The 18,870-nt window shown below is 53.6% G+C and overlaps 1 protein-coding gene across 6 annotated transcripts in view; it reads right to left on the reverse strand.

Annotated features, from left to right (window-relative positions):
* Positions 1-1,055: 1,055 nt before the first annotated feature.
* Positions 1,056-18,870, reverse strand: part of IKBKG (inhibitor of nuclear factor kappa B kinase regulatory subunit gamma) — a 34,860-nt gene continuing 17,045 nt past the window's right edge. For all 6 annotated transcript variants that reach the window (XM_037821201.1, XM_037821200.1, XM_037821197.1 and 3 more), the window contains 7 exons: positions 13,426-13,544; positions 9,348-9,500; positions 5,949-6,045; positions 4,811-4,954; positions 4,385-4,527; positions 4,128-4,195; positions 1,056-3,752 (listed from right to left, as the gene is read on the reverse strand). In XM_037821201.1, coding sequence (XP_037677129.1) covers positions 3,610-3,752; positions 4,128-4,195; positions 4,385-4,527; positions 4,811-4,954; positions 5,949-6,045; positions 9,348-9,500; positions 13,426-13,544 — 867 coding nt within the window. In that variant the 3' untranslated portion in view covers positions 1,056-3,609. The remainder of the gene's footprint in view (positions 3,753-4,127; positions 4,196-4,384; positions 4,528-4,810; positions 4,955-5,948; positions 6,046-9,347; positions 9,501-13,425; positions 13,545-18,870) is intronic.

The raw sequence follows: 18,870 nt of genomic DNA on the forward strand, positions 1-18,870 counted from the left end.
TATGTGTTATATCTCACAATAAGGAAATAACTGAAACTATGGTAGTACAATAATAACTTGGGAAATTTCCTACATATCTACTTGTTAAATCATGCTTTGGAAGATAGTACCTTTTTGTATATGTTATGTTTCATAAATAAGGAAATAACTGAAATTGTGGGACTGTAACCTATAATATTCTTTGAAATTTGCTAACTACTTGTTAAATTGCACTTGGAAAGTTATCATTTTTATGTATATATGCTATATTCTACAATTTAAAAAAATGATAAAAGGAAAGAAAAGGAGCCCTGAGGCAGCCACTCCCAGAAAACCGCCTAAATCACTCACATGGAAGTCAAAGATGGCCTACCAAAAAGTCAGTGATCTCGGCCATGCTAACCAGAAGAACCGCTTTCATATCATGTCTCGTGATCTCTTGACCGAATGCCGGCTCCGTGCCACCTTACGTGGCCCGCCACCAGGTGGATGGTCCCGTCTCACAGATAAGGAAAATGAGGCTTGGAAAGGCAGTCACCAGCCCACCATCCAAAAGCAGTGGGGGCCCCGGGAGCCCTCCTCCTGCCGACTGAGCTCTCCTTCCCAGCGGCGCTCCCCACAGCCGTGCTCTGCACTTGGGCGAAGCTGCAGTGGAGGGGCACATCAGTTACTTGGCCATTTTGATCGATGGTGCCCTGGCTCCAGGGCCTCCCTAGTCCTCAGCCAAGGAAGCCAGCTCAGACCTGTTGGTTTGCTAGCATGCCAGTGGTCTGCTTGTATTTTAAGGCCTCCTGTCTGTAATGAAGATTGCAGCTACAGAGGTGGTTTTTAACTTAAAAGGAAGAGATTCACGGCTGTGTTTCAGGACTCCTATAAAACAGCGTTACCCATGGAGGTGTCTCACGGTCCCTTGCACCTTCCCCAGTGCATCGTCACATCAACCATGAGCTCTTTTCCCAGCCCGTGGTGCAGGTGAAACCTGGAGCTGATTCAACATCAGGCAGACTTTGCAATATCGTATTTTTTTCTGTGTAAAAAAAGTAACGCACACAAATTACAGGCATTTGGAGAATACGTAAATATGTAAGGAAAATTTTTAATTACCATTCATACACATCCAAACCTTAGCAGTGTGTGCACTTGCAGCTTTTACTTTTTTACATAGAGAGACACAAGATTCGGGGTCACACTTGGTATACAATTTTGTCTCCTGGCTTTTTCATTCAACACACCGTAACATGCAGGTAGCAAGGGGTTCAGAATGCTGGCTGGGCGGGCCCCCAGGGTCCAGCTCTGTGGCCTCATCTCTCTGCTCGGCCTTCCAGCTGCCGGCGATAAGGGTGCCGCGAGCACCCACACAGCACAGGAGTCAGTGCGTGTGTCTGATTGTCTCAGGGTTAGGAGGACTGAGAACACTTCCCGAGCCTCTTGTTCAGGCACCAAAACCGGCCTCCACTGAAGGGCGACAGGCTGAGGCCTGCTCTGTGCACCTTGCCAACTGGCCGCTGTCATTCTTGACCTGTCGCTATTTTACCATCCTGTTTTGCTTACCCTTTGATTTCACGTTTTAGTTACTAGTGAGGGTAAAATACTTTCAGACTGTTTACTGGCCATTTGGATTTCTCTTGCGCATCAAACAGTAGGGTCTCACCATCTGTCTTCTTCCCCATCTTTCAGAAGAGGGAGCTGGTCAGAGAAGGGCTCCTGCCCACCTTTGTCCCCCTCCTGAGAAACCCCAAGTCCATCCCTACATGCCCACAGCCCCCGATCCAGGGCTCGGCCAGGCCCACCGCACCAGCCTGCCCCGTCTACCGCTGCATGTCCCACTGGCCTCACCGCAGGGTCCAGCTAGAGATGAGGTCTCCCGATGAGCATGCCCCACACCTGCTAAGGGCCTGCCCCGCAACCCAACTCCAGCTTTCCATGTGTGTTCCCCTGCAGCTGGGCAGCCACCCTTCAACCACAGACTGAATCCCTCCAGCAGAGCCATGGATCCTGGAGGTGTCTGCCTTCAGGCTGGCAGCTCTCTGGAAGGTGCCCCTGTCCTAGGCTGTGTGGCAGCCTCTCAAAAGATATGATCGCCGTTTGACACCAAGAGGGCTGCCTTAGCCTCTGCAGGGGGTCGCAAGCCACCAGTCTGTCTCCTAAAGCCCAGAGAGCCGATGGCAGTGAGTCCTCCGGGAGAGCAGGAAGGCACAGACAGGAGGCCCTGAAAGGAAGGCCAGGGAAGGAGGCACCACATCTCCTTCCCAGCCAGAAGAGACTGGGAGGAGGGCAGGGAGGAGGAGGTGAATGGGGACGCTGCATTCTCTCCTAACTTCCAATTTCCTTCCTTACTACAACTGCCAGGTTAACGCCCATGGCTTTGATATGGCTGGGAAACGCCCGGAACCTCACAAAACCAACAACAAGGTGAAGAGTCCTCTGTTGTTCATCATCTCCCAATCGTTGCCAGATGGCTTCCATTGGCAAGGCCAGGGGCCCGTGGGGCTGCTGCCAGGAAAGGCATCACGATCTTCCGGCACGTGCTAAGATACACGCTGGCTGGCAGCGCCCTCAGGCAGGCCTGAGACCTGAGCACGCTTTCTGATGTTAGAGACAAGAAGTGTCTGAAGCTTCCCTGCCATCAGGCCACGAGGTAGTAACCCCACAACTCAACCCCCAAAACGAAGAAAGGGAAGACTAACAAATGGGACTACACAAAATTCAAAAAACTTCCAGGCGAAAAAAAAACACAAAACACTAGTAGCAGAGTAGAACTGGGAAAAGAGATTTGCAACTGACGTCGCAAACGAGCGCAGATCCCACTAATAAGCAAAGAGCTCCCAAAAACCAAGGAATGAAGGCCAACAACCCAAGAGGAAAAATGAGCAAAAGGTATGAAGAGGCAGTCCAGAGACAAAGGCTCAAAAGTGGCCCTGACACCTCTGAAAAGTGGCTCGATCTTCCTCTTAACTAGAGAACAGCACGCCCAGCACGGGGCAAAGACCCGAGGTTTCACCACAGCCCCGCCTGGCTGTGGGAAGCAGGTAGAGGGGTGCAAAACGATGCTCCCAGACCGAGGCGGGGACCCCTGGGCACCAGCTACCACGTTCACAGATGCTCAGAGGTCCTGCTTCTCAGAGTCCAGCCCAAAGACACACAGGATCTAGGTAGGTGTGGGAATTTTCCCCACAGCATCACTTATGCCAGTGAAACACTACAAACAACCCCACCACCCATCGAGAGCGGACTGGCTAAAGACACCACAGAATGGAGGACTGGATGGCCAGGAACAAGACAGCAGATGCCCGCCACCTGCCTGGAGAGGAAGCAGTTCTCCCTGAGAGCTCTGGGCCTTCATCCTTGATGCCCCCAGCTGGGGGGGTGGAAGAGTGAGGGGAGCAGCCCCCAGAGGCCATCAGTTGGAGCAGAGAAAATGAAACCAAAAGAGTGGGGTACATCAGGCCTAACTGGGGTTCGATAAACCCTAAAAGGAAAACCAGCAGCAACCCCTGAAGAGCTGGAGCCCAGGGCCCTGTGGCGGGCTCTTGGGGCTGCTGGGTGGGACTAGCCCTCGACTCGGGGCTGGGCAGGTGAGAGAGGGAAGCGCGGACCACGGCACTCCGGGCTTGTCGCCTGCAGGAGGCCCTACTCGATGCACTCCATGACGTGGATCTGCAGGGTGTCGATGTCGGGGGCTTGATACTGGCACTTGGGGCAGCAGAAATCAGGCGGCTCCTCGGGGGGGCTCCTCCTCTGGTTGAGCAGGGTCAGGTGGAAGGAGTGGTGCGCTGTAGGAAAAGAAAACAGGCGTCAGTGGTTGCAGCTCCGAGTGAGTTCTGGGTACAGATCTGGGGAGGGGAAGGGAAGGGAAGGGGAAATAACTGATTCAGGACCATCCGATTCAACCACAAGGGTCGTCACCCAAGTGTGACCAGGAGCTCCCACGGCATCCCTTCCCTTTCAGCCTTCCGGGGTGGGGGGGTACTGACGGAGAGGGACCGGCCCACAAGCTTCAAACTACAAAGTCTCAGCCGCAGCATCACACTGCATATCACAGCCGTCTTCACAGAGATCCGGTCCCCTGGTCACAGAGCAGGACACCCACCCCACCTCCTCCTCCCCACCCCCATCCCCCTCCCCCGATCCCCCTGCACGTCACTCACCTGGACCAGGGGGCAAAGGAGGCTGGGGGCCCTCTACGTGTCGCTTCCGCATATCTTCAATCAGAGCCCTTTGAAAACAGAAATCTGTCCATCAGTGCATGCACAGAAAGCTCCAGGCTCGTCTAAGGTAAAAGGCCGTTGAAATGATGGAGGGGAAGGGCCGTGTCAGGCGATCCTGACCCGGGGCGGGCAGAGAGGAAGTGGCCTCCTGCCGGGCCTCCCGGTGACCCCCAGGTGCAGGGCCAGGAGGGGCCCACCTGGTTGACTCCTGACAGCTGGCCTTCAGCTTGCTGTACTCCCTCTGCAGCTGCTCCAGCTGCTCCTGCAGGATCTCCTTCTTCTCAGCCAGCTTCTCCCGGGCCTGCCTCTCGGCCTGAAAGTCCGCTTTGTAGATATCCGCCTGGAGAACCCGAGAGAGAGGAGTGCGCCTGTCAGCCGTCGCCCAGTCATGGAGGCTGCCAGACACCACAGGGCAAAACGGCCACATGTCTGGCGCCCCACCCCAAGTTCATGGCAGCGTGGGAAAAACGAGGTGAGCTGACGAGGAGTTACAAGTGCACACTGAGGGTTCAAGGAGAGGCCACTGCAAAGCTGATGTCATGAGGACACACTGGTCCCAGGGCAGGGGTTGGGGGGGAGGCTAGCTACTCGCGCCCGAGGCGAACTCAGAGGAGCGCGCTTACCTGGGCCTTCAGCACCGGGACAGTCTCCATCAGGCTCTTGTGCTGCTCGGCTTCTTCCTTCAGCTTGTCAATCAGCTCCTGCTTGGCCACCAGGGCCTCCTCGGCCTCCTGGAGCTGCTGCTTTATATCCTCCAGCTGGGTGCCCTAGACGGGGGGTGTAGGAGCTGACGGAAGCCTGATGGGGGCCGGGATGTGGTCCAGGCCCCACCCACCCACCCAAGCAGGCCGCTCCCCTGGGGGAGAAGGATGGACAGGAATGAAAAGAGTGGCCCCCAGCTGCCCCGAGTTGGGGCAATGCCAGGCCCTTTGGCCCTATATGATGAGATCTAAAAGCTTGTCCTTGCGGGAGAAGACTGCTGTTCAGTTAAGGCATCATCTGGCCGCAACTCCCACCCCAGGCCAGAATTATTCCACAATCCCCAGCTGGACAGCCCTCCTCTAACCCCTCAAGGGACAGGGGCTGCACTCCATCTGGAGGCCACAGGGAGCTGGTCTGATGGGCTAACGCTCACGTGCCCAGCTAGACTGGGACCCACTTGGCTCACACAGACCCTCTCCCCTACACCAAACCTCCTTCTGGAGATTTAATAGCTATGGTTCCCTAACTCTTCCTCATCGGACCTGGTTTTCAGGCTGCATCCTTCAAGGGCTCTTCCAGATGCATTCAAGTATGCCAATGTCCTTCTTAAAATGGGATCCCTGGAAACTGCACCCAGTTTAGGAATGCTCCAATCGGGACAAAATGGCAAAGGATGACCTGTGCCTTTTGATGCCGGAATGGAAATGTTACCGGGCTTTCCCTTGGGCTCTGGGAAAATTGTGCCAGGAGCTGAGCTGGGAGGAAATGGAAATGGATACAAGCATCTCCCTGGTCCCAGCGGAGAGTATCTGGCCGGGAGCCCGGCCCACTGAAGCTGTCTGAGGGCATCCTCCGGGCGGCATGAAGCCAGGACCAAGCGAGCACCGCTGCTGCCTTCCAGAGAATTCTAGGCTAAGTCACGTATCCCTCCCCAAAGCCGGCTCTGTCATGTCTTAAGGTAAGGCCCTGAGTTTCAACATCCCTGAATTTGGAGGATTAAAGGGACAAGGGCACGGTCAGGTGCTTGACAGCCCCAGGGACATCTCTGCTTGCACTCACTCGGTTTCGCTCACTGCTTGCCATGCTGCTCTTGATGTGACTGTCATATTCCTGGAAGAGCTGGTGGTAAGCCACTTGCAACTGTGCCAGCTTTCGCCTAAGAGAAAGGAGCTTTTAATTGAGAAGAATCTTTTCCTGGTCTGACCACAGATTCTGCTCTTTAAACCTCTGGACTCTTCTTTCTCATTGGGTCAACATACCTCAGATGGGGGCTTCCAAAGCTGCACTACTGTACGCTTCAGGCCATCGATTCTGAGGCCAGTTTTGCTGACAGCAAGTATTAACACAACCAAATTGGTTGCGAGACACTTAATCTAATTTTCCTTAGGAAAGCTAACATTTTACAGAAGGGAGGAAAATGCTTATCATAAACCTGAACCGTCCTGCACTCGGCAAAAATGTCAGCTTCACATAAAAAAAAAAGAAAGGCAGGGGGACTGTTCTAGACATGAGCACCCCCATGCCCCAGAGGGGCAGGCCGGGCCACTCAAGTGTGGGGCCACGAGGCCTGCAGCTGGCTTTCACGTGGCTGCACACCCATTCCCACGCCCACAACAAAACTCTTGTGTGTGTGTGCGTGTGAGTGTGTGTCCGTTTCCGCAGACAGAAAACAAGAAAGGTGAAGGGTAGACAGGTGTTATTCTTTCAAGTTTTCTGCAGGATTGAAACTTTTCAAAAACACAACTTTGGGGCAAACAATAGTAAGCCACCCCTATACCTATTCATGGTAAAATTAATGAAAAGCAAAGACAGAAACAATCTTAAAAGCAGCCAAACAGAAGAACCAATAGATAGACTGGACTTCATCAAAACGTAAAACTTTTGTGCATCAAAAGACACAATCAAGAAAGTGAAAAGACAACCTCCCAAATGGGAGAAAATATTTGGAAATCATATGTCTGATAAGGGTTTAATATCCAGAATATATAAAGAACTCCTACAACTCAACAGCAAAAAGATAAACCACCCAATTAAAAAATGGGCAAAGGACTTGCAATTTTTATGTCTCATATGTTACCATAATAAAAGTTATTAAATAATAACAAATATTAACAATTGTTTGTTTTAATTAATAATTATGCATTTGTTTATTATTAAATATTAATAATAATAAAATCGTAATGCCTCAGCAAACCCCAAGGGGGGGTCGGGAGCTGTCCTCAAGGCTGGGCGCAACCCAAGGATGCCCACAAGCCCCACCATATAGAAAGCCGCACTGTGGCTAACTGCAGCTGCTTTCCAGCCCTGGGGAGACTGGGGGTCTGCAGGTGGCAGGGGTGCTGGGCTCATCATTTGGGAGCAGCCGTGGGTTCTGGGTGAGGATGGTGAGGGTGGCGGCCCCAAATGCGGGTTTGGGATCCTGGGGAGCTACCGCCCCAGGGTGGAAAGCTGCTGCTTAACTAGGCCCCTGGCCGGGGTGGACACAAGTGGCTCCAGCAAGGTGAGCTAGATGCAAACGTGGCACATGGAGCCTTGGCAGCTACGCCATGTGTTTGCTTTAAACTAACCAATGTGGACTCCCATGGGAAACCTACCGGCCTCCACCCCTGTACCCCGACAGAGGCCCTGGCCCACGGGTTGCTCTTGTGCTGCTGTGTGCTCCTCACCTGCTGGGTGAGCACCTCTCCCCCAAGCTGATCCTGCTTCCCATCCACCCCTCCTGGCCCCCCTCTCGCCCTGGGACCCCTGAGTTAGGAACCATCTCTCCTCATTCCCAATGGCCTCAGTTTCCTGTCGGTAGCCACAAGACCTCCACCCAGACCCCAACTTCAAATCCAACTTGACCAATGCGAAACATGGAACTGGAAAGTGGAACGTCCATATTGACCTGGACAACCTTCACAACAGAGCTTAAGGGGAAAAACGCCGATTTTAAAGGGCTGCCATTTGGGTAAAGGAGGGGGGAAATGAGCTTTATATGTAATAGCTATAAATTATGTTGAGAAATTACATAAGTAGGCAATTGTGCAAAGAAGGTGCACATCTGCATGCATATGCCCATGGATGTTTCCGTATCCAGTAAGGTCTCCAGGGCATGGGGTGAGGATGGGAAGAGGAGGGGTGTGCGTCACTCAATGCCCTTGTGAAATTCGAATGGTGAGCCAGGTAAATGGATCACGTCTTCAAAAAAATTACAATTTAAATTTAAAAAGAAGAGGCAGTGGAAAAGGAGAAGCTAAACCTGCTTATAATTCTGCCTAAGGTCTCCCCGAGTGCCTCTCTGTTGCTCAGATGTGGCCCTCTCTCTCTAGCTAACCCAACTCGGCAGGTGAACTCACTGCCCTCCCCCCTATGTGGGACCTGACTCCCAGGGGTGTAAATCTCCTTGGCAATGCAGGATGAGCCTGGACCCAGCATCATGGGACTGAGAACATCTTCTTGACCAAAAGGGGGATGCGAAATGAAACAAAATAAAGTTTCAGTGGCTGAGAGATCTCAAATGGAGCCAAGAGGTCACTGTGGTGGGCATTCTTATGCACTGTATAGATAACCCTTTGTAGGTTTTAATGCATTGGAATAACTAGAAGTAAACACCTGAAACTATCAAACTACAACCCAGTAGCCTTGACCCTTGAAGACGATTGTATAACACTGTAGATTACAAGGGGTGACAGTGTGATTGTGAAAGCCTTGTGGACTGCACTCCCTTTATCCAGTATAGGGATGGATGAGTAGAAAAATGGGGACAAAAAACAAATGAAAAATAGGGTGTGGGGGGGGGGTGATTTGGGTGTTTTTTTATTTTTTATTCTTCTTTTTACTTTTTCTGGTATAAGGAAAATGTTCAAAACTAGATTGGGGTGATGAATGCACAACTACATGATGGTACTGTGAACAGCTGATTGTACACTACAGATGATTGTATGGTATGTGAGTATATCTCAATAAAACTGAATTCAAAAAAAAAAAAGAAAGAAAAGAAGGGGCAGTGGAAACCCTGGTGACCGTTACCACTTGAGTGTGGGGCTGGGGGGGACAGCTGGTCACCTGCCTCTCTCCAGGCCGTGGAAAGGAAGCTTGGCTGAAGCAGCCTGGCACAGCTCCCCAGCTTCCACCCGCCGAGCAGCAGAGCAGCAGCTGGATGCAGCCACCGGATGGCACAGGGACTAACCCCACTCAAAACCCCCTTTGCTCAAAGCCACCTGGGAGCCCAGTGCAAGCACACAGCCCCCGGAGGCTGCTGGGTGGGACGGCGCCTCCCCTGGACAAGCTCTCAGGCCTCTGACCTTGAACCCTTCAGGCCTGGGAATCGCTGAGGGACACGGGCTGCCCCTCACCCACTGCCGTGCCCTATGAAGGGCTCCCAGAAGGCAGAGGAACCTTAAGAAGCTCCCCTTCTGCCTCCCCCTCTCCCAGCAGCAGCCCGGAGCCCGCCCAGCCCGCCCAGGCCCTGCTCACTTCTCCTCCGAGGCAGCCTGGCGCTCCATGCGCAGCGCGGCCTCCACACTCTGGTTCTGCATGCGCAGCTGGTCCACCTGCACGCTGTGCTGCTGCTGCAGCGCCTCCCGCTCGCTCTCCAGCTGCCGGAGCTGCTCACTGGCCACCCGGGCTCTGGCACGGGAGAGAAGAAGGGGTCATGGCCGGCACTCGGCAGGACGGGGGGCTTGTCCAGGCGGGGGCCAGGCTCCGAGGTGGGATCCCTGCCAGGGCCGGGTTGTCAAGAGAGGGCAGGCAGAAGCAGGACAGCAGCGGGAGAGCAGCCGGCAGAGGCGACAGGGACTGGGAGGAGGGCTCCGTGTCTGAACAGATTCTGAAGGTACAGGCGACACGACTGGCCTTCGGACTGGCTGTGGGGTGAGAGAAAAGACAGAGTGGAAGATGGCTCCAGGGGTCGGGCCTGAGCAACCAGAAGGATGGAGGCAGTTGCAGGAGACAGGGACAACTGCGGGGGACCAAGGTTCAGTCCCCGGCAGGGACACACAGCACCCGCAAATCCAGGCACCCAGCTCGGCTGGGGTCCCAATGGCCTGCTCTGAGCCTCAGTTTCCACACCTGAAAACTCAACCCTGGCCCAGGCCTGCTCATCTCCCACGTCTAAGGCCCCCATCACCCCACAGCCCCCGGATCTCCTCATCTCCAGCTCTGGCCTCATGGAAGGCTCTCACTCCAGAAGCTGACCCCTGACTACTACTCTCCAAAGTGTTAACAGTGGGTGTTTCTGGGTAGTGGGGTCACTTGCCTCCCTGTCACCCAGCACCTCCCACAGATGCAGAACACACATTTCCATCTGCACTGAGAGATCACTTGCTGTCATCCCCCTTGCCAGAAAAGAGTTCTCTGCCTGCCAGGGGACCTGAGCACAGGTGAGTGCCAGGCCGGCAGTCTAACGTGACAGGCTGGGGGCTCGGAGGGGGGCACGGCATGTAGTTGGAAGCAATTTAAATGGTCCCCCAAAATCATCTGAAAGGCACAGGGCTGTCAGTCCATCTTGGCACTTACACAATCAACAAATGGAACTGACTGAACTGTTCGACAACATGGGGGTGGGGGGTGGGGGCGACAGGAAAGGCTATTTCCCAAGATTTTGTCACTGCGGTGTCATTTACTGAAAAGCATCAGCTGCAAACTGCACAGATGGTGTCACACCCAAAGTAGTTGCTTTCAGGTGCACAGGAAAAGGAGAACAAAGGAGTACCCCTAATTGTTCTGGAAATGACACAGGTGCATGTTAGAAATACAAAGAGTACAGAAGGATAGATGGGAATTGTGCCAGTTTGGATGTATTATGTCCCCCAAATGCCATGTTCTTTGATGTAGTCTTGTGGGGGCGGACATATTAGTGTTGACTGGGTTGGAATCCTTTGAGTGTTTCCATGGAGATGTGACTCAATCGACTGTGAGTGAAACGTTTGATTGGATAATTTCCATGGAGGTGTTACCCCCACCCATTCAGGGTGGGTCTAAACTAAATCACTGGAGCTGTATAAAAGAGCTAACAAACAGGAGGAACTCAGTGCTGCTGCAGCTGAGACAGACATTTTGGAGAACGCCATTTTGAAACGCAACCGGGAGCAAGCAGACACCAGCCACATGCCTTCCCAGCTAACAGAGGTTTTCCGGACGCCATTGGCCATCCTCCAGTGAAGGTACCCTTTGTTGATGCCTTACCTTGGATGCTTTATGACCTTAACACCGTAACTTTGTAACCAAATAAACCCCCTTTATAAAAGCCGATCCATTTCTGGTGTTATGCATTCTGGCAGCATTAGCAAACTGGAACAGGGATATACCCAGAAGCCAAGAAGCTGGAGCCAGCCTGGGTTCCCTTTCGATGACTGTCCTTCCTACGGATCAGTGTGTCCATACCCCTTCGTGTCCTACTCTCAAAATGGGGAGGGGGCCGGCCAACACCTTCTTTAGAGACATTTGAAAGCCCTTGCCCACATCTCTAGTCTGATCCCTTGATGTCCCCCACAGATGGACGTGACAGGGCTGGGTTTTCCTCCTCGGGGCCCCACCCTTTGGGACAGAGGAGAATGGATGCTTTTGGGTGGGAACCATGGGGAGGGTCTGGGGCTGTAGCCTGAGGCACCCACAGCCAACACCACTTGGCATTGAGGTCTCCCAGGTTCACCTTTAGAAGTCATGTAACACGTGTGTTCTGCACAACTTATTTTCACCGAAAACAGATCTGCTGCTCTGAATTCCTTAACACGGAGAGAAATGGAGGCTCTAGAGAGAGGTGTGCCTGGCCTCCCCCGTGGCTCGGGGTGTGTGCCTGGGTGCCCCCTGCTCGACACTGTCACCCCAACTCTGCCCTTACAGGTCTGGGGTCGTTTGGCTCTCCCACCTCCAGCCCTCAGAAGGGACCCCCTCTCCCGGGTTACCTGCCATCAAAGCCCCAGTCAGGCTCCCTCCTTTCAGGAAGGCGCCCCTGACCACTTGTGCTGGTCTGAAACTATTATGGACCCCAGAAGAGCCATGATCTTTTAATCCAGTCTTGTTGGGTGGAACCCTTTGATTGAGTGTTTCCATGGAGATGTGACTCACCCAACTGTGGGCGAGACCTCTGAATTATTTCCATGGAGGTATGGCCCTGCCCATTCAGGGTGGGTCTTGATTAGTTCACTAGAGTATTTAAGAAAGCTCAAGAGCTGACGCTGACGCTTGGAGACACTTGGAGATGCAGACAGAAGGATGTCTGGAGAAGCTAAGCTAAGAGATGAAGCCCAGAGTTGCCCCAGAGAAGCTAAGAGAGGATCCCCAGACACTTAGACAGAAAAGTCCTGGGAGAAAGAAGCAAGGATGCACAGGAGCTAAGAGACAGGAGTAAAGATGGAAGCCCAGAGACATTTTGGAGAAGGACATTTTGAAACACAACCTAGGAGGAAAGGACAAGCAGACGCCAGCCACGTGCCTTCCCAGCTGACAGAGGGGTTCTGAACGCCACTGGCAGTAAGTGAAGGTACCCTGTTGTTGATGCCTTAGTTTGGACACTTTTGTGGCCTCAGAACTGTAAATCTGTGATGTAATAAACCACCTTTATAAAAGCCAATCCATTTCTGGTATTTTGCACAGTGGCAGCTCTAGCAAACTGGAACACCACTGTTCCCAAGAACCGGGGTTCTGATCCCTACTGCACCTGCAGAGCCCGCACGCCAGCTGGAGCGTCTTTCTGGAGGGCAGCCAGGCTGAACACATCCAGAGCCACAGAAAAGTCTATGCCCTTTGACCCCATGATTCCACTTTCAGACACCCTTTGCAGAAAAGTGTCATGGCAGCCGGCCCGAGGCTGCCACCTTCAGAAGGGGCTGCTTGCAGCTTGGCTGGTAAGAAGTTCCGTGAGGTGGAACTTTCCCTGCTGATAAGGGGGCTCCCTGTGCCCAGGCTCTTTGTGCTGACAATGTGCTTTACGGAAACCCCTGCTTTCCTTCCTGGGATATGGGTCCTCACCCAGCAGAGGGTGCCCCATGACCAGACCCAATAAAAAACCTGGGGTGCTGAGCCCCTAATGGGCTCCCCTGGGCAGAAACGCCCACATAGGACAGCATTTTTCGCTGCTGGAGGAAGGAGCTAGCCCAGTGTGCCCCTCGCGGGAGGGAGGGGACACGGGAAGCCCATGCATGGATTTCTCCAGACCCCACCGTGCCTTTTTCCTGGGCCACCCATTGTGTAGCCTTTCACAATAACAAGCCTCAGCTGTGAAGGCAACTATATAAATCGCTGATCATGGGAGTCGTCCTGGGGACCCCCAAAGTGTCTCCCTAAGGAAAAAAATCCAAAATCCAGGAGAAGGTCAGAGAGCCCGAAAGCAACAAAAACATGGGGGGCCCCAGGTCCTGGATGCTGAGCCCCATGCTCCTTCAAGCACCTGCCTGTACCCCCCAATGTGTTCACACAGCTCATCAGACAGCTCCCAGCATCCTTCAGTATGTCCCCACACAGAGGAACCCCCAAAGGCCCCGAAACCCAGCCTCGCTCTCCTTGGGTGTACTGCAAGTGGCCTCGGGGGACCGGCCTTCCCCGGCCAACTCACCTGCCCTCCAAGGCTTGCCGGTCCTTGTTGGCCACCTCCAGGCGACTCTGGCTCTCCTGCAGCTCCCCCAGCAAGGACGTCACCTGGGCTTTCACCGAGGCCTTGTCTTCGGCCATCTGCTGCATGAGGAAAAGCCATTTCCCATCAGCACCATTTTCTCCCCAGCGTTCCAAGCCCCTGCAAGAGGTGCTGACATGTGCACCCCGAGGCCTTCTCCTGCCTTCAGCACCTCCAAACTCGGCTGTCATGGTGCCTTGCCAGCCCACTGACCGCCTTCGCCCTCCCCAAGCCCCCCACCTCCACCCCAACCACTGGCTAAGATGCATTTTCCAGAACCACAACCACCCCAGCCCTCTCCACCCTCTCACACACTCATCTGTCCCCTCCAACAGAATGGCAATTGGAGCGCTAGAAACAGAAACGAGTCAGCCCACCTCCAAGCCTCTCGTCTCTGGCGACGGAGTGACCTGAGCCCCCAAGGGCAAGCGAGAGCACAAAGGTGCCAGGAGAGCCATGTGAGCAAATGACGGGAGGATGGGAAGCACCGCCGACAGCCCAGCCATTGCCCCAGCGACCACGGCAAGAGCCAAACCAAGGGGCCCTGCGGCCAGAGCACAAGGAGGGGACTCTCTTGGGCGCCTCGGACAGTGGGTGCCAGAAAGATGGTGGTGCAAGCCTATGCTCTGTTCCACAGACACAGGTCCACTAGAGAGGAAGAGGGGCTGACCCTCTGTCTCCAGAAGACCTCTGCCAGCAATGCAATGCAGGAGGTCTGTCCTAACGCCCCATCCCCTGGTCTCATTTGCTAGTGCAGTCCCGGGACCTCTTTTCTTCTTGCTCTACATTCTTGTCCGTGGTGATGTGATCCAGCCCCAAGGCTCTCCATACCACCTATGGCTGATAATCTCCAAATCTGTGCCTCCAGGCCAGACTTCTCCCCTGAACCCCAACTCAGCTATCCAACTATCTACTCCAAACCTCTGCCTCAATGTCCATGTCTGACAGTATCTCACACTGATCCCCTGACATCCCCCCAGAAATGGCTCCTCTAGCCATCTTTCCCCAGCTCAGTCAACATAACCCCCAGCTGACCTGTCAGCAAGTCCTGTCCACAAGAGCTTCCATTTGAACCCAGCATCTGGCTGCGCTCATCAGCACTTGGCGAGCTGCAACAGGCTTCCTACTGGGTTCCCCCTTCCACGTCTGCCTCGTCACTCTCAAAGTCAAAGCCCAGGTGCTTCCACTGGCCCACCAGGCCAGGCATGACCTGCCCCACCGTCACCTCTGCCCTCCTGTCCCCACCCACTTGGCTCCAGCCACAGTTGGCCTCTTTGCTGTTCCCAGACGATACCAGGCAGGCTCCTGCCTCAGGACCTTTGCACATGCTTTCCCCATCCTCATGCCCACACACCAATGTTCCCAGCAGCACTACTCACAACAGCCGAAGAGGGCAAATCACCCGAATGTCCATCAGCCGATGAACAGATAAACAAATCGTCTCCCCATACGACAGAATGGTATTCAGCCTTAAAAAGAAATGAAGCCCTGATCCATGCAACAACAGGGACGAACCCTGAAGACATCATGTTGAGCAAAATAAGTCAAACACAAAAGTTGTACAATCTCACTGATCTGAAACAATTAGAATATGTGGACCCATAGAGTCAAAATCTAGACTACAGATTACCAAGGGCCAGGGTGGGGATGGGGAACAGGGAGTTAATGCTTAACTGGAACACAGCTTCCGTTTGGGGTGCAGGGCGAGTTTTGGTAATGGAGGGCGGTGAGGGTCGCACAACACGGTGAATATAATTAACACCACTGAACTTCATACAGCTGGATGTGGTTTAAATAGGAAATTTTAGGGAGTGTATGTGTTTCTAGAATAAGAATTTTCTTTAAAAAAAAACACATAGAACCGTACAACACAAAGAGGGAACCCTAAAGTAAACCATGGACTATAGTTAAGAGTATAATCGTATCGTTTCATCGGCTGTAACAAAGGTACCCACGAAGGCAAAATGTTACTAAGGGAAACTGGGGTGGGGGCGGGGGGATATGGGACCTCTGCTTTCTGCATGGTTTTCCTGTAAACCTACAACTGCTTCAACTTTAAACGGATGAAAAAAGAAAACAAGGTGACTGCTGGTTACACAACGCCGTTTCTATGAAGTGTCCAGCAGAGGTGGTTGCCAGGGGCCGGGGCAGGGGGTGGGGAGGGGCTGCCCCTAGGGGTGGGGTCTCCTTTATAGGATGATGAAAATGTTCTAATCTTGGAGAGTGGTGATGGTTGCGCAACTCTGAAGAGACTACGAACCACTGACTTGTACACTTCATGGTGGAATTGTAAAAAAAAAATGAATTGAGCATTGTGTGTTATGTGAATTATTTTTCAACGAAGCTGTTACCAAGCCTGATCCATGGCCGTACCACGGGGTCTCCAGCCACCGGGCCTACGTCCATCCCCTGTGGTCCGTGTCTGAGGGTTTCTCTTTAGATGTGTGCCTAGGGGTGATGCTGCTGGGTCAGGGGGTTCAGGAAGTTCAACTTCAAGAGCAATGGGAAGCCACAACCTCTCCAACAGCCACTTCCATCAGACTTGTTAACTTCTACCAATAGAATGACTAGCCAGGGGCCGTCGTGGTGGCCCTGGTTACAAATGTGTAACCAGGCATCCTGTCACCTAGCCACCAAGCGGGGAAGAGTGCTCCGGGGGGGCAGACAGACAGGGAGCACCTGGGTTGGTGCATTGAAGGGCGGTCCCCAAAAAGAGATGTCCATGTCCTGAGCCCTGGAACCTGAGAATGTGACTTTATTTGGAAAAAGGGTCTTGGCAGATCGAACTGAGTTGAGAAGCTTGAGATGAGCTTGCCCTGGGTTATGCAGTGTCCTTTTATCTTATTTTTTTTTTTTTTGGTTATTTCTTTTTGATTTGCAGCGTCCTTTTAAGAGACCCGTGAAGACGCAGGCCAAGTGCAGTTACATGGACGCAAACCCAGGCACGCTGGCAAAGGGCAGAAGCTGGAAGAGGCTGGGAAGGCCGCCCCCTGGAGCACTCACGCCCTGCTCACACCTTCATCTGGCTTCCAGGACTGGGAGAGAGCACGTTTCTGTCGTTTTGAGCCCCTAGTTTTGTGGTCGTGTGTTACGGCAGCCCTGGGAAACTAAAACCACGGTCTGAGCTGGCTTTGGGATCGAGGCAGGAGTGTGCCAGAAGCCAGGAGAGCCAGGAGATGGCTAAAGACCCTGCCGCAGCTGCAAGTGGGCCGGCCTCAGTTCAGGGTGCAGCGGGGAGCCACAGCTGGAAAGCAGCAGTCACATGGGGGACTGCAGAGGCCAGGCCCAGGGGAAAGGTCACAGAGGGGTCACAGGCAGCAACGACAGGTCTGCATTCTTCTGTCCCCCGACTCCAGGGCACTTCCTTTCCATCCTCAGCTGGGCCACCTTCCTTCACTCCCAAAGAGACTGACCAAGCTGCTGCTTTATTCTAGAAAGAGCTTGGGCCCAGAGGCACCCCTGAGAGTCCCCAACTGAGGCTGTGCCATGTGGGAGAACAGGAACCACCAGCCACGGAAGAGGGAGTGGCCCAGCAGGGGCCCCACCCAATCCCCGGGCCTCCCCCCTGCCTTTGGTACATGGCACCTTTGCGTCCTCACTCCCATTCCGAGCCCGGGTCCCTGGGCCCCACTCAGCCTGCCTCCCAGCACGGCAGGGGCTGCAGCCCACCCCCCCACACACACCCAACAGGACCCCCAGAGCAGCGCCCCACAGGCGAGGCAGGGAGGCTTCGCTGACAAGTCCCTTGGGACAGAGAGAGGGGCTCCCCCAACACCCCACCTGCTCCTGCACACCACCCTACCCCTCTGTGGTCAGTGGCATGTGAGCTGCATTCTGGCCAACGGGCTAAAGGAATGGGTGTCATTTTCTGGCCAGAGCACAGGAGAACAACCCTCTCCCCGGCCAAGGGGGCCAGCAGCCTGCCCCAGGTGGGTCCCTAGAGCCGCCCCTCTATGGCCTGCCACTGGCCCGAGCCTGAAGGGGAAGTGAGCCTTTGGTGCGTGAAGCCTGTGGGATGGCTGGGCTGGCTAACTTGACAGCATAACCCAGCCCGTGCTGCCCGCCTAGCCCACCCAAGGCCTCAAGAGGCCACGGCAGCTCTGCCTGCCAGGCTGCGAGCCAGAGCCAGTCCTGCTGAAAAGCCGGAAGGAAGCCACAGAGCCGCGGCTGGCTGGGCCCAGCAGCAGCCACAGGCTGGGACCAACTTCCTGAGGAACAACTCTCGGGCCGACTGCTTTAGTTTCCTGGCTGCGAACCCAAACACCAGGCAATGGCCTGGCTTAAACAATGGGGATTTATCGGCGCCCAGTTTTGCAGCCAGGAGACGTCCAAAAGCAAGGCGTCTGGTCCGCTGGCTTCCAGCTGCTGGCTGCGGCCTGTCACGGCTCTCTCCCTCTGTGACCTCCCCTGAAAGGCCATCCTGAGTCAGCTGGGCCACACCCTGACTGAAGTCACCCCATCGAAAAGTCCTATTTCCAAAAAAAAAGAAAAAAAGTCCTATTTACAAAGGTCCACACCCATAGGAATGGATTATGTTTAAGAACATGTTTTTCTGGCGTAGAGAGTTCCACGCCACCACACCAATCAAAGCGAGTGGAAAGGAAGAGTCATCGTCAGGGAAAAAGAAACAAAAATCAAGGAGGCCAGAGAAGATGTGGCAATTGTGCCAGCAAATGTGGCAAAATGTTAAACTTGGTGAATCTGGGGTATCTGGGTGGGGGGGGGGGGGGTTATGTTGGCATTCTCTGCATGGGGTTTGTATTAAATTTGCAACCATCCCGTAAGTGTGACACTATTGCGAAATTAAGCGTAAGAATAAAAAAGATCGACAGGGGGAACAATTAGAGACAAACACATATCCCTACAAGAGAATTTCATAGCATGGAAAGCAACAATCAGGACTCCAGGGAACAACGATTCCAAGGAAAATGGGGCAATCAACTTCTGCCATTAGAGACTGTTTTAGTTTCCCCGTCAGCTCAAAGCAAATACCATGAAATGGGTCGGGTTAAACAATGGGAATTTATTTGCTCGTGGTTTTGAGGCTGGGGAAACATCCAAATCAAGGCATCGTCAAGGTGATGTTTTCCTGAAAACTGGCTGCTGGCGATCCTTGGCTCCTCTGCCACACGGCAAGGCACGTGGCAAGCATCTGCCCGTCTCCCCCTTCTCTTCCGGGTCTCCTTGCTTTCAGCTTCTTGCTTCAGTGGCTTTCTCTTTGACTGAATCCACTCCGTTTATAAAGGACTCCAATAATAGGATTAATAGCCATTCTGATTGAGATGGGCCACACCTTAACTGAAGCAGCCTGGTGAAAAGATCCTGCTTACAATGGGCTCACACCACAGGAATGGATCAAGCTTAAGAACCAGCTTTCTCTGGAGTACG

The sequence above is a fragment of the Choloepus didactylus genome, chromosome X (genome assembly GCF_015220235.1).
Source record: "Choloepus didactylus isolate mChoDid1 chromosome X, mChoDid1.pri, whole genome shotgun sequence".
Classification (NCBI taxonomy): Eukaryota; Metazoa; Chordata; class Mammalia; order Pilosa; family Megalonychidae; genus Choloepus; species Choloepus didactylus.